The sequence below is a fragment of the Mobula hypostoma genome, chromosome 8 (assembly GCF_963921235.1).
Source record: "Mobula hypostoma chromosome 8, sMobHyp1.1, whole genome shotgun sequence".
Classification (NCBI taxonomy): Eukaryota; Metazoa; Chordata; class Chondrichthyes; order Myliobatiformes; family Myliobatidae; genus Mobula; species Mobula hypostoma.
The window spans coordinates 102,552,549-102,567,877 of NC_086104.1; the positions used below are offsets into that span (position 1 = coordinate 102,552,549).

Here is a 15,329-nt window from a genome sequence, read left to right on the forward strand (position 1 = left end):
TTACATAAATTACTCAGTTTTACTCTGCAGCCTCCATATAGTTTGTGACACGCAGTACTTACGTATCTAACATGCAAACTAGTTTGTTGAATTAAAGAACTTGGTTTCAACTTGCTATTTCCTCTCTTGTAACTTTTTTTTTAAACTTGCATCTGCCAAAGTCAGCAATTTTTAATACCAGCCAAACTATCAGTGCAAACAATGACAAAAATAGTAATGTCTGAAACATGATGAATGAGAATATGTACAGCTTTTGACAGCGAACTCTCAAGGGCCGCCACAAAGGGTCTCAGTTACAGAAAACTGGCACTCAGAAACCCAGCTACTACAAAGCTATTGTAGTTGCCTGTAAAGTCATTAATGCTGCCTCTAGTTCCTGATGTTCAGCTTAATATCTAATAAACTTAAATGCACAGAACATTTCAACAAATGGCTACACCATTACTTTCATAAACTATGAATGTGATCTATCACAATAATCTGCCTTACATTCCATCAGATTTTCTGTATTGTTTTTCTGGCTGCTCAAAAGTTGGCAAAGGTATTACTCAATCAGATGTAAATACTAAAGAGAGCTAACCTGAAAATGAAATTGACCAAATTGCCTCCAGTTTACTTTTTATTCGCTATAATTTTGTTTAAAATTTCAATCTCCAGAATAGATGGACATCCCTTTAGAACAGAGGAATTTCTTTAGCCAGAGGCTAGAGGAATCTGTGGAATTCATTGCCACAGACGCCTACGGAGGCCAAGTCAGTGGATATATTTAAAACAGGAGTTGATAGGTTCTTGATTAGTAAAGGTGTCAAAGGTTACAGAGAGAAGGCAGGGGAAGGGGTTGAAAGGGACAATAAAGCAGTCATAATCAAATGGCAGAGTAGACCTGATGGGCCAAAAAGCCTAATTCTGCTCCTACTTGAAGTCATTCTGCATGTACAATGGACAAGATATTAAATTGATGAATTCAGCACCAGAGATATTCAGTATACACACTAACCCAAGTACTAAAATTCACCGATATACACAGGAATGAAGCAGGCATGAATCTGGTGATGAAATGTCCACCCACCTGATATCATGGGATTGAAAGTTGGACAAACTTGAGATAATCCTGCCACGTAAGGGAGGCCAATACAGCACAAAATAAAATAAATATCAAATACAGCGCAGCATTAACCTCACAAAACAAGTTGTGCACAATCTGAACTACCGATCAACTGAGAAATCACATAAGATTCAGAATATTTTTCACCTTATGCCTATCACCCATAATGGATTTATTCAGCAGCCCTAATTCAGAATAACCACTGTGCTTCTCTTCACGTACTGGGCATACAGAAACAAAGCACTTACCCATCTTTGATGGAACAGCTGACTTCTCTTTCTGCTTTGCATCACAGTTTAAAAGGGAGGTGGGCAGCAAAGGAGCCCTGAAAGAAGATTCTCAATCAATACAAGCCACCAATCATGATTTTTGGATCATATCATCATATGAGTAAAGATCAAAATAACAATATATTGGAAGAAGCAAAAGATGAAAGCCAAATTAAATAAAGCTGTAAAGGAAAATGGAGAAATAAGGCAATAGAATTAAGAGCTAATTTTAAAAGTTGTTAATAAAACAATATCCATGATTGATAGGGGAATGATAAGAAACAAATTGAAGAGGCTTAATAAGCCTTGTTAGTTAGCAATTTAAATGTTAAATCTTTTTTCAAAGGCTCTCCACTGGTTGGCATCAGCTATGGATGTTGCGTCCCAGCTGTCTATGTGACATGCAAGCCTCAGCAGTACGATATGGAGAGCAAGCTGTTGCCCATATAGCACACTCCCCTCTCCAGGCAGCTGATGAATCCAAAGAATAGCAGAGACTGATACAGTTTGGCACCAGCAGTGTCACTGGAGTTGTCAGTCAGCTTTGAAGTCAACTTAGGACTGTGTTCGGGACTTCAGCTCTGGATTTTTCCTCAGGGTTTACTGCCGAAGCCTCACCCATGACAGGATATAGCCACAAGGCAGCAGAGGTCTGAGATCAGAGTTTTTCTACTCCTAGTTGGGCTACCAGCCACAGCTGATGAGCCCCATCTGGCTTTAAGGCACCAGTGATCTGCCTTTGCCCCTTCTCCTGTCAGTAGAAACGGTTCCACTAGGCTTAGCAGCTAAACCACATGTGAAAGCCAGGAGATGGACTTGGTTGTCAGAGGCTATTTGAGATGCACGCCATTGGGAGCAAGTAGTGGGAGCTTATCCCCATTTATCATCCCTGGCTATAACCCAAGGAACCAAATTTCTTTCAGCCCTTTAATATTAGCTATATCCTTCCTGGTTGTTGAAAAATACTGATTTCCCAAGTCCAAAATCAGCCTGAAGTATATTACTTCCATCCAACATGAGCATCTTTAGCACTTCCTGCTCAAGGGCTAGGATATTCACCCACCCAATCCAGAATAGACCCTTTCCCTGGCAAGGCGATGCATTTAGCAGCAAGACCAGGAAAATAAGGGGTAGCTCCAGGCTTTTGGAGTGCAACAGCCACTGATTCCCTCAATGCTTTAGGATGCTGAGAATGCAAACAGTGGTGGGTTTGATGCATGAGGAAAATCATAACTTTTTGAAGTTGGCGAACTGAAGATTTTTAGTATACCCTTGGGCTTGCTGCAAATCATCCAAATGGCAAGAATTTGGGCACATTCTATCGTTTCTAGTATACCCCCAACAAGACGAACTTTGCAGACAAAGGTTTTCAAAATTAATGCAAGTGCTTCATTTGGATTGTTTGCTCATGATTTTGAATGCTATGTAAATATATCATATCTTTAGCTTGCTGATGCAATTGTACTTAATGTTTTGTTCTACAGTTAGGTTGTATTTTGGTGTACTTCTCCCATGGAGAAACATATTGATTAGTGATACATAAATGTTGCAGGCTATATTGACAAGATCCTTCTAAAATATGCAGAAGGGGCGATTTTACCTGGCAATAACACAGAGTGCTTCCCCTTGGTTTTTAGACTGCAGACACTTTCTTGCAAGCTCATGTAAATCAATTTCCAGCAGAACAATATGCTTTCCAAACATAGAAGAAAGAAGGCAGAAAATCTGTTGGGAGTAAAACACATTAAATCCCAATAAATTTTCAAAATTAATGCATGTACAAAAATGCTAATAAACAGTTTCCCTTAAAGTAAGTTTTATCTCTTGCAGAAATGTCAGGAATTTTTATCATTAAAATTTTATCAATTCAAAAAACTGGGGAGAAACAGAAAATCAAATGTTTTTGAAGAGATACTGCCACCTCTTTTACAACCAAAACTGTCTGGTGGACTCTATCAGCCTCAAGAGGGTGAAACTACTTAATGTTATTATTGTGCAGGTTTCACAGTGTAAAAAAATTCTAAATCCAGATTTCCCCTCCAGTAAAAAAGCTGAATGAATGAAACCAAGTGAGAAGGGATAATTCAGAGAATATATTCTTTCATTTGTCCCCAACATAATTAAAACAGAAAATCTATCTTGCAACACACATAAAAGTTGCTGGTGAACGCAGCAGGCCGGGCAGCATCTATTGGAAGAGGTACAGTCAACGCTTCAGGCCAAGACCCTTCATCAGGACTAACTGAAAGAAGAGCTAGTAAGAGATTTCAAAGTGGAAGAGGGAGGGGGAGATCCGAAATGATAGAAGACAGGAGGGGGAGGGATGGAGCCAAGGGTTGGACAGTTGATTGGCAAAAGGGATATGAGAAGATCATGGGACAGGAGGCCTAGGGAGAAAGCAAAGGGGGAGGGGGGAAAAACTCAGAGGATGGGCAAGAGGTATAGTGAGAGGGACAGAGGGAGAAAAAGGAGAGAGAGTAAAAGAATGTGTGTATATAAATAAATAACGGATAGGGTATGAGGGGGAGGTGGCGCATTAACGGAAGTTAGAGAAGTCAACGTTCATGCCATCAGGTTGGAGGCTACCCAGGCGGAATATAAGGTGTTGTTCCTCCAACCTGAAAATCTATCTTGCTGTTTTCAAAAATGAGAAATCAATTTTACCTCTACAAAGAGATTATTTTCAAATATAATAAAAATTCACAAGGTTGGAAGAACTAGTTCTATAGACTTGAAAAAAGACTTTAACCTGAAGTGGGTCAATACTGCATCTGTTTTTCGAGCACCCGTGCTTAAAGGGAAATTTGATCCCATTTTCCCATTGATACTGTTTAACCATCACTGCACCATCAAGTCTGTAGCTCCTACTAAACCTACCTCCCTACTTAATCTGCCAATCAAATCCAACCAACCACCAATTATACTCACTACATATCAATTATCCCATCCCACTGACCTCATCCCTGGCCACCAAACTCACCCCAGCAAAGATATTACTCTCTTCACTGTTACCTGCTAATTTGTTCAGTGTTACAAGTTGACCCTTGCCCCAGTAATCTCAATGTTGATTCGCTCTGACTTTCCAACCCTTTCCCCACATATTTCAGACTCCTCTGTGCATTCCCCAAGCCTCAAATCATTCAGTTGGAGGATATACAGGTCCAAGAGTGAAGAGATCAGATGAGCAACACTCTTGTTGTCATGGGTAGAGATAGAAAAATCATAGAGAAAAGTCAGAATCCATTATTCCATAATCCAATATTCAGTTGACGTACACAGATATAATACTTACCTTCAATAGTAATATAGGTTAATTAATAGATATTTATTATTCACAAAGTATTTAGAACTTGCTCAACATAAAACTCAAATTGCTCATCCGAGTACAGCAAGTTTTAAGTTACCTTGTCAGTGCTTCTAATTCCTATTGCATAAGATCCAGCTGTCCGAATGCTTAACCCAAGGTGATCTGAAATATATTTTATTTCATTATTCAACTAAACTTGAGTATCTTTAATCATTCAAAGTACTGTGAAATGAAACAAAAATATTTAATGTGTTACTTAATTAAAATTGGTTTGGTTAATCCTTACAAAATTAACATAGAATCACAATAACTGGTGCAGCAAGGTGGTGATGTGGCCACCTATTCTGGCAAATCCATTACTTACGGTGACAAAATTGGGAGAAGAGTCCCTTAGACCAGTCAAAAAAAAATGATGCAAGTGTCACATATACATTTGCCCAGTTTCCCAGTCTATATATAGATATGGTATGATGTACTGTATTTGTAAGACAGACCTAGCAGATAGTGTTGGAGGGAGAGGGGGGAGTGAGGGTTGATTCGGAGCAGGGTTGTACATATAGAATGAGAGGTCTGATGAGTCATCATTATTAACTGCAGATTTTACCAAGTTTCATGGCATCAGCAAAACGTCAAGTTTGACAGCCATCCCTGAAATGATAAGTTATTTCTTCTCTATGATGTACATCAGTTAACACGAATACCGAAGACTGATAGGAACATGGGGTCTATTCAAGGTAAAGTGACTATTACATCCATAACCAAGGATGGCCCAGTAGTCCCAAGTACGAAAGTTTGGGCACAAGCTGGATGATGAGACTACCAACACAGAAAGGGGGTTGGATGAGGAATCGCTCCTCACTAATCTATTCGACAGGCACATTTGCTTATAATCAACACCCATACTCTATGTTTGAATATATCACCAGAGCAGAATTAGGCCATTAGGCCAACAGAATCTACTCCACCAATCCCTCTCAAACCTATTTCCCCATAGCCTTTGACGTCCTTACAAATCAAGAACGTATTAGCCACTGCTTTAAATATATATAATAATCTGGCTTCCACAGGCATCTGTGGAGATGAATTCCACAGATTCGTCATCCTCTAGCTAAAGAAATTCATACCTATTTCTGTTCTAAAGGGACATTTTTCTATTTTGAGGCTGTGCTCTGTGGTCCGAGACTCCCTCACTGTAGGAAAATACTCTCCACATCCACTCTGTCTAGGTCTTTAAGTTTTAATGAGATCGCCCCCACACCATTTTTCTAAAATCCAGCAAGTACAGGCCCAGAGCCATCAAACACTCCACATACGTTAATCCTTTCATTCCCAGGATCATTCTCAGAAATCTCCTCTGGGCTCACTGCAATGTTAGCACATACATTCTTAAACAAGGGGCCATTTTCAACCTCTCACTGCTAAGGGCAGAAGTTCCCACTTGCTTCAAAAAGACAACAATTATGCGAGTGCCAAAGAAGAATAATGTGGGCTGCCTTAATGACTATCACCTGGTAGCACTCACATCGACAGTGATGAAATGCTTTGAGAGGTTGGTTATGACTGGACTGAACTCTGCCTCAGCAAGGACCTGGACCCATTGCAATTTGCCTATCACCACAATAGGTCAACGGCAGATGCAATCTTAATGGCTCTCCACTCGGTTTTAGACCACCTAGACAACACAAACACCAACATCAGGATGCTGTTCATCGACTATAGCTCAGCATGTAATACCATCATTCCCACAATCCTGATTGAGAAGTTGCAGAACCTGGGCCTCTGTACCTCCCTCTGCAATTGGATCCTCGATTTCCTAACCGGAAGACCACAGTCTGTGCGGATTGGTGATAACATATCCTCCTCGCTGATGATCAACACTGGCGCACCTCAGGGGTGTGGGCTTAGCCCACTACTCTACTCTCTGTATACACGTGACTGTGTGGCTAGGCATAGCTCAAATACCATCTACAAATTTGCTGACGATACAACTACTATTGGTAGAATCTCAAGTGGTGACGAGAGGGCGTACAGGAGTGAGATATGCCAACTAGTGGAGTGGTGTCACAGCAACAACCTGGCACTCAACGTCAGCAAGACAAAAGAGCTGATTGTGGACTTCAGGAAGGGTAAGACGAAGGAACACATACCAATCCTCAGAGGGATCAGGAGTGGAGAGAGTGAGCAGCTTCAAGTTCCTGGGCAGAAAGATCTCTGAGGATCTAACCTGGTCCCAACATATTGATGTAGTCATAAAGAAGGCAAGACATCAGCTATACTTTATTCAGAGTTTGAAGAGATTTGGCATGTCAACAAATACACTCAAAAACTTCTGTAGTTGTACCATGGAGAGCATTCTGACAGACTGCATCACTGTCTGGTATGGAGGGGCTACTGAACAGAACCAAAAGAAGCTGCAGAAGGTTGTAAATCTAGTCAGCTCCATCTTGGGCATTAGCCTACCAAGTACCCAGGACATCTTTAGGGAGTGGTGTCTCAGAAAGGCAGTGTCCATTATTAAGGGCCTCCAGCACCCAGGGCATACCCTTTTCTCACAGTTACCATCAGGTAGGAGATACAGAAGCCTAAAGGCACACACGCAGTGATTCAGGAACAACTTCCTCAATGCTACCCCACCCTCCTATCTCTCTTTGTATCACCTGCAAAGCTTGCCACAGCTATCACGCCTCTTTCTTTAGTGAATGGCACAAGTAAGCCACAAAGCTATCCACAAAGTTTGCCGCAAAGCCATCTGTAAAGCTATCAAGCTTCTTTGTTAGTAAATGGCATAAGTAAGCTGCACTGAATTACCTTCCAATTGTACAGCAGCATCAAGTTCTCCAGTAGCAAGATTAATATTGAATATGCCACATATCGTCCCTACCCACAGGCTGCTGGAATTTCTTGGAGTAACACTGAAACAAAATTAAACTATTAATATAAACAATCCAAAAATCTGCAAGGTGAAAAACAGCTAAAACACATGATGATAGAACTACAGAGAAGGTTATACTCTGTCTTTGAAAGATCTACACAATTAGTCCTATTTCACTGAGGCTGTGGTAAAACAGTGATATTAATTTAGGGTGGCACAATTAGGAGAGCTTCTGCTTCAATTCTAACCCAAGGTGCTATCTGTGTGGAATTTGCACATACTTCTTGTTCACCTCACCTAGGTTAACTGTAAACTGCACATCTTATAGTGTGGAAGAGAGTGATAGAATCTGAGGGCAATATGGGGAGAGTAAAATAGGTTTAGTGTAAATGTGTCCTTGACAATTGACATCGTTTCAGTGGGTCAAAAGTCCTGCTTGTGTACTGTATGCCTTGATGACAAATCAGGCTAATGGGACGGCACAGTAGCATAAAAGTTAGTACAGCGTTTTACAGGACTGGTTGTAAGATCGGGGTTTTATTCCTGCTGCTATCTGTAAAGAGTTTGTATGTTCTTCACATGACTGCGCGAGTTTCCTCCAGGTTTTCTGGTTTCCTCCCACACTCCAAAGATGTATGGTTACAGTGAGTGAGCTATTTTGCTGCTGGAAGCATGGCTACACTGGCAGGCTGCCCAGTATAATCCTCGCTGATTTGATTTGATGCAAACAACACATTTCACTGTAGGTTTTGATGAACTTTTATATATATATAGATATTTTACTCCTCATCCTCTACATTGCTGAAAAGAGTCAACATCTCAAACAACTTCTATACAATGAACATTTATTTCACTGCCTCAGACAATAGTTTTACATTACCACAAAAATGAACTGATGGAGGAAATCTGAAATTATATAGAAAATGTTGAAAATATTGAGCATGTCAGACAACATCAGTGAAGGGAAAAATGAACTGCCATGCTGAGACACATTTCTACGCACATGTCTGGCACATGATACACCATCTCACCTTCTCCCTTGCCAGTGTATCCAAGGCCTCTACCAAGACTGTTTGCACTCCTGTGCAATTCCTCTTGGTATGTCAATAGCAATATGGATGGCTCACCAAGGCAACTTTCTCACTCAAATCAACATTCAGTTTGTATATTAAAATGAGTTATAATTATTATATAACTTAGGGGTCCCCAACCTTTTTTGCACCGCCAACCGGTTTAATATTGACAATATACAGCTGACCGGGGGGTGGGGGGGTGTTCAAGTAGGGTTAAACTCACTTCAACATGTCTTTTACAGTTAGGGTTGCCAACTTTCTCACTCCCAAATAAGGGACAAAAGTAGCAGTCAAATACGGGACACTTGTGTTTACCCCGAGAAAGACTACCATGACCACGAAGCCTTGTGCAGGCACCTGTGTACGCATCCGTGTACGTGCCAATTTTTTTCTACAAATCAGTTTCAGCGATTCTGTTCAGTGAAACTAATTTTTCCCATATAAATTAATGATAATTGCTTCTTCGCTTCACACCATCTCGGCACGAAAGGTTTCACAGAAATGCTCTACCTTAGCGGGGGAAATACGGGACAAGGGCAGTCCCATATGGGACAAACCAATTTAGCTCATATACAGGATGTCCCGGCAAATACAGGACAGTTGGCAACACTATGTTCAAGTTCAACAGTGCGTGACAGGGAATGAGAAAAAGTGCAGCTGACTCACATCGTTTCCTCGCAGCCCGGTAGCACATGGTTTGCGGCCCGGTGGTTGGGGACCGCTGATATAACTCATATAATTCTCGATACGAATTACAATGACTTAGTAAGGTAGTGAGTTCAAGACCCACGAAGTAATTTCGCAATTCTATAAAACCTTGGATAGACAACAGTAGAGTATTCTGTTGAGTCTGATTACCACTATAGGAAGGATGTGGAAGCTTTCGAGAGGGTGCAGAGGAGATTTACCAGGATGTGGACTGAATTAGAGAGGTTATCTTATAAGGATAGATTGAGCAAGGTAGGGCTGGAGGAGGATGAGGGGTGACTTAATAGAGGTGTACAAGATGATAAGAGGCGCAGATCGAGTGGATAGCCAGAGACATTTTCCCAGAGGTGATCGGAGGAAAGTATGGGGGGGTGGGGGAGAGAATGTTAGAGGTAGATTTTTTTAAAACAGAGTAGTAGGTGCGTGAAATGTGCTGCTAGGCATTTCACACACCTACCACTCTATGTAAATGTTGCAGATACATTAGGATCATTTAGGAAACACTTAGATAGGCACAGGGATGAAAGAAAAATTGAAGCTAATGAGGGAGAGAAGGGTTAGATTGATCTTAGAGTCGGCACAATATTGTGAGACAAAGGGGCTGTATTGAGATATACTGTTCTACGTTCTATAAATGCATACCTTGAATCCTTTTTCAACAAGCTACTTAATAAATATTCACAATGAATCATTCTGAGAACTGGAAATTCCATACATGCACACGATCCACTTTCCAAATCATTGTCGTTGATACTGGCAGAAGAGTAATGCAGAGCCCCACAATTACTCAAACTGTTTATACACTCAACATCTGTAAATAAAAAAAAATAACTGCATCAGGAGCGACTAAAAATTAAGTTATAGAAAACAAAACAATAATGTTAAAATGGTGGTATTACAACAATGGTGTCATAAACAAAACCTGTTTCTCTTTGAAATTAGACTGCAATGCACTTCCCAGTTCATCTTCAGTTGCACACATACAATGAATCTGAATTTTATTATGAAAGAGCATATTGGATAAATGACCATACTGGCATTCTTCTCAGGTTCATGAAAGAAAGCACTCTTCAGTAAATTCAATTCATTCTGCACTCCATCAAGAAAAGACTAGATGCACTGGATTCTTCAAAGAATGTGGGAGTTGACAGATCTCAACACAAGACACAACTTGTACTTCAGAACAGACCATGGCTCCAAGCTGTTTCACAATAGTGACAAAATTCGCGTCTCGCCAGCACAATGAGAAATTGCACCTTGAAGGCCTGTTTACAACAAACAAAAAAAATCTAATCTGATCAGGTTAGATTTCTGCCCCCACGACTCGTGACATTTCTCAGCAAAGCTATTTTCAACAGAGCTTTCAAGCCACACTTATGCCAATAACCTGCTCACTGATTATTTGAGCTTTGCCAGAAATAATTGGCTCCAGACCTCACCACAGACTTGATCCAAACACAGACCAAAGTGCTAGATTTCAGAAATCACCTCATATTCACTTCAATGATAACATCACTTACTGCAACACTGATCTGATTCCACAATCAATGGACTCACCCTCAAGGATTCTATAAATCATGCTGCAAGTATTATTTATTTACATATTTATTATTATTTATATTTTGCATTTGCACAATTTGTCTTCTTTTGCACATTAGTTTTTTGTCAGTCTTTGTAGTTTTTCATTATATTTCATTGTATCTAGTGTGAATGCCTGCAAGACAATGAATCTCAGGGGAGCATATGAGGACATGTATGTACTTTGAACTTTGACATCAGCATTGAACAGAGTCAAGCATTAAGGAGTCTAGGTAAAACTGAAATCAATGGGAATCCAAGGAAAATCTCACCATTGGTTGAAGTCGCACAACTACTATGTGATATTACTGCAGTAACTATTATGGACAATTGCCAACTCTGAGCATTTAGCTCAAAGCTTTACAGCACTAGATGTAAGATAAGAGTTCAATTCTCACCACTGTCTGAAAAAGAGTTTGCAATCCCCATGAACACGTGGGCTATCACCAGGTGCTCTGGCTACCTCCCAAATTCCAAAGACTTATGTGTTAGTGAGTTGTGGGTATGCTATGTTGGCACCAGAAATGTGGAGACACTTGGAGGCAATTTACAAAACAATCCTCACTAATTTGATGTAATGCAAAACAGTACTTTTTGTTTCAATATATATGTGACAAATAAAGCAAATCTTACATCTCTCCTTAGTTTAGATGTTGGATATTCACCATTGATTTCACAATGCTCAATTACAATCACAGCTCTACAGATGCTAATACAAAGAGTGCAGCAGACAACATTCATGCTTGGGATCATCAGTAGCAATTTATGTACACTCAGCGGACACTTTATTAGGTACAATAAGTTAATGAAAGTATCTAATCAGCCCATCACGTGGCAGCAACTCAGTGCAGAAAAGCATGCAGACATGGTCAATAGGTTCTGTTGTTGTTCAGTATCGGGAAGAATGTGATCTATGTGGTATTGACTGTGGAATGATTGTTGGGGCCAGACAGGGTGGTTTGAGTATCTCAGAAACAGCTGATCTTGGATGTTCTACTGTCTATAAAGAATGGTGCAAAAAACAAAAAAAAAACATCCAGTGAGTAGCTGTTCTGGTGGTAAAAAATACCTTCTTAATCAGAGAGGTCAGATGACAATGGCCAAACTGGTTCAAGCCAACAGAAAGGTGTCAGAAACTCAAATGACCACACATTACAACAGGGCATGAAGAAGAGCATCTCTGAATGCACAACATGTCCAACCTTGAAGATCAGTAGTACACCACATCAGGATCCACTCCTATGGCCACTAAGTGTATATGCCTCATAGGGACCAGGCAGCTACCAAGTCAAAAAAAAGAGGAGTGACTCACAACAAGTAGATCTGCTGTTTTAAAGTTTAAGGTAAATCTATTAGCACAGTAAATACAAACCCCATTTCCAGTAAAGTTGGGATATTTTCCAAAATGCAATAAAAACAAAAATCTGAGATATGTTAATTCACGTGACCCTTTATTTAACTGACAAAAGTACAAAGAAAAGATTTTCAATAGTTTTACTGACCAACTTAATTGTATTTTGTAAATATACACAAATTTAGAATGTGATGGCTGCAACACACTCAACAAAAGTTGGGACAGAGTTAAAATAAGATTGAAAAGTGCACAGAATATTCAAGTAACACCAGTTTGGAAGACTCCACATTAAGCAGGCTAATTGGTAGCAGGTGAGGTATCATGACTGAGTATAAAAGTAGCATCCATCAAAGGCTTAGTCTTTGCAAGCAAGGATGGGTCGTGGCTCACCCCTTTGTGCTAAAATTCGTGAGAGAATTGTTAGTCAGTTCAAAAGGAACATTTCTCAACGCAAGATTGCAGAGAATTTAGGTCTTTCAACATCTGTAGTACATAATATTGTGAAAAGATTCAGAGAATTCAGAGACATCTCAGTGCGTAAAGGGCAAGGTCAGAAACCACTGTTGAATGCGCGTGATCTTCGAGCCCTCAGGCGGCACTGCCTAAGAAACCGTCATGCTACTGTGACAATTATAGCCACCTGGGCTCGGGAGTGCTTCGGAAAACCATTCTCACTCAACACAGTCTGTCGCTGCATCCAGAAATGCAACTTGAAACTGTATCACGCAAGGAGGAAGCCATACATCAACTCTATGCAGAAACGCCAGCGAGTTCTCTGGGCCCAAGCTCATCTCAGATGGACCGAAAGACTGTGGAACCGTGTGCTGTGGTCAGATGAGTCCACAGTTCAGCTAGTTTTTGGAAAAAACGGGCGTCAAGTTCTCCGTGCCAAAGATAAAAACAACCATCCAGATTGTTATCAGCGAAAGGTGCAAAAGCCAGCATCTGTGATGGTATGGGGGTGCATCAGTGCCCACAGCATGGGTGAGTTGCATGTATGTGAAGGTACCATTAACTCTGAGGCGTATATTAGGATTTTAGAGAGACATATGTTGCCATCAAGGCGACATCTCTTCCCAAGACGTCCATGCTTATTTCAGCAGGACAGTGCCAGACCACATTCTGCATGGGCTACAACAGCGTGGCCTTGTAGACACAGAGTGCGTGTGCTTGACTGGCCTGCTGCCAGTTCAGATCTATCTCCTATTGAAAATGTATGGCGCATCATGAAGAGGAGAATCAGACAACAGAGACAACGAACTGTTGAGCAGCTGAAGTCTTATATCAAGCAAGAATTGACAATATTTCCAATTGCAAATCTACTACAATTAGTATCCTCAGTTGCAAAACGATTAAAAAGTGTTATTAAAAGGAAAGGTGATGTAACACAATGGTAAATATGCCTCTGTCCCAACTTTTGTTGAGTGTGTTGCAGCCATCACATTCTAAATTTGTGTATGTTTCCAAAATACAATTAAGTTGGTCAGTAAAACTATTGAAAATCTTTTCTTTGTACTTTTGTCAGTTAAATAAAGGTTCACATGAATTAACATATCACAGATTTTTGTTTTTATTGCATTTTGGAAAATATCCCAACTTTTCTGGAAATGGGGTTTGTATATATCACCATATACAACCTGGAGGTTCTTTTTCTTCTGGGCATTTACAGTAAATACAAGAAACACAATAAAATCAATCAGAGAACACACCCAACGGAGTGGACAACAACCAAAGTGCAAAAAGAAATAACAAACTACGCAAATAAAAAGAAATAATAATAAACAAGCAATAAATATCAAGAACATACAATGAAGAGTCCTTGAAAGTGAAGACAATTCAGTCGTAACAGTTTAGTGATGGTGCAAGTAAAGTTACCCTTCTGGTTCAAGAGCCTGATGGTTGAAGGGTGAACCTGGTGGTGTGGGCTCTGAGTTCCTGTACCCTCTTGCTGTTGGCAACAGCAAGAAGAGAGCATGGCATGGATTTTGTGTCCTTGATGATTGATGCTGCTTTCTGAAGCAGCGCTCCATATAGACAGTACGCTCTCCACCACACAACTATAGAAATTTGTCAAAGTTTTAGAATATTCGCAAATTTCTAGGTAGAGACACTGCTGTGCTTTCTTTGCAATGGCACTTATGTGCTGGACCCAGGACAGATCCTTTGAAATGATAAAACCAAGGAATTTAAAGTTGTTGACCCTCTCCACCTGTGATCCTCCAATGAGGACGGTTCATGGACCTCTGGTTCCCTCCTTCTGAAGTCAATAACCATCTCAGCCAGAGTTTTAATATCCCTCCAATATGTTGTTTCATCACCACCTTTGATTTGGCCCACAACAGTGGTGTTATTGACAAACTTAAATATGGCATTGGAGCTGTGCTTAACCTCACAGTCATAAGTATAAATTGAGTATTGCAGGGGGCTAAGCACACACAGTCTTGTGGTACACCTGTGCTGAAGGAGACTGTGGTGATGATGTTGCTGCCAGTAGTGACCTAACAATTATGGTGTGATCCCTTGCTTTGCATATCCTTCCCAAATCTATTCACTCTTCTCCTGACTGAATTTGCTTTGGTCCTAATATGCCCAGTTCACCAGCCCACTGAGGTCTTCTCTCTGCCTTAATTATCAAATTATCAAACACACAGCCTACTTTGGAATCATCAGCAAACTTCATAATGGTTCACTAATGTGACTTGGTTTTATTCAATGGTAGATGGGGCTCATCAGCCACGGTTGGCAGCTCATCTCAGAGAAGGAAAACTGATCACAAACATCCGCTGCCTTGCAGCTATACCCACTCATGTGGAAGGCTTCGGGAGTAAACCCTGAGGGAAAAATCCGGAGATGGGGTCCCTAAGGCAGTCGTACATTGAGATCAATGCTGACTGGCAACTCTTATGACACTGCTGCAAACTGTATCAGTCTCTGCCTTTCCTTTGGGTTCATCAGATCCGTGGAGGGGGAGATCTTGCTACACAGGCAACAGCTTGCTCTCTATATTATACTAACAGGTTTGTGTATCTAGCTAGCTAGGACGCAATATCCATGGTCAACTCT

At 40.6% G+C, this 15,329-nt stretch overlaps 1 protein-coding gene across 3 annotated transcripts in view; it reads right to left on the minus strand.

The window, feature by feature from the left end:
• wdr27 (WD repeat domain 27) overlaps nucleotides 1-15,329 on the minus strand; it is a 575,337-nt gene that overhangs the window by 524,365 nt on the left and 35,643 nt on the right. For all 3 annotated transcript variants that reach the window (XM_063056491.1, XM_063056490.1, XM_063056492.1), the window contains exons 9-13: nucleotides 9,977-10,145; nucleotides 7,490-7,593; nucleotides 4,779-4,843; nucleotides 2,975-3,099; nucleotides 1,354-1,430 (exon numbers count right to left, since the gene is read on the minus strand). In XM_063056491.1, coding sequence (XP_062912561.1) covers nucleotides 1,354-1,430; nucleotides 2,975-3,099; nucleotides 4,779-4,843; nucleotides 7,490-7,593; nucleotides 9,977-10,145 — 540 coding nt within the window. The remainder of the gene's footprint in view (nucleotides 1-1,353; nucleotides 1,431-2,974; nucleotides 3,100-4,778; nucleotides 4,844-7,489; nucleotides 7,594-9,976; nucleotides 10,146-15,329) is intronic.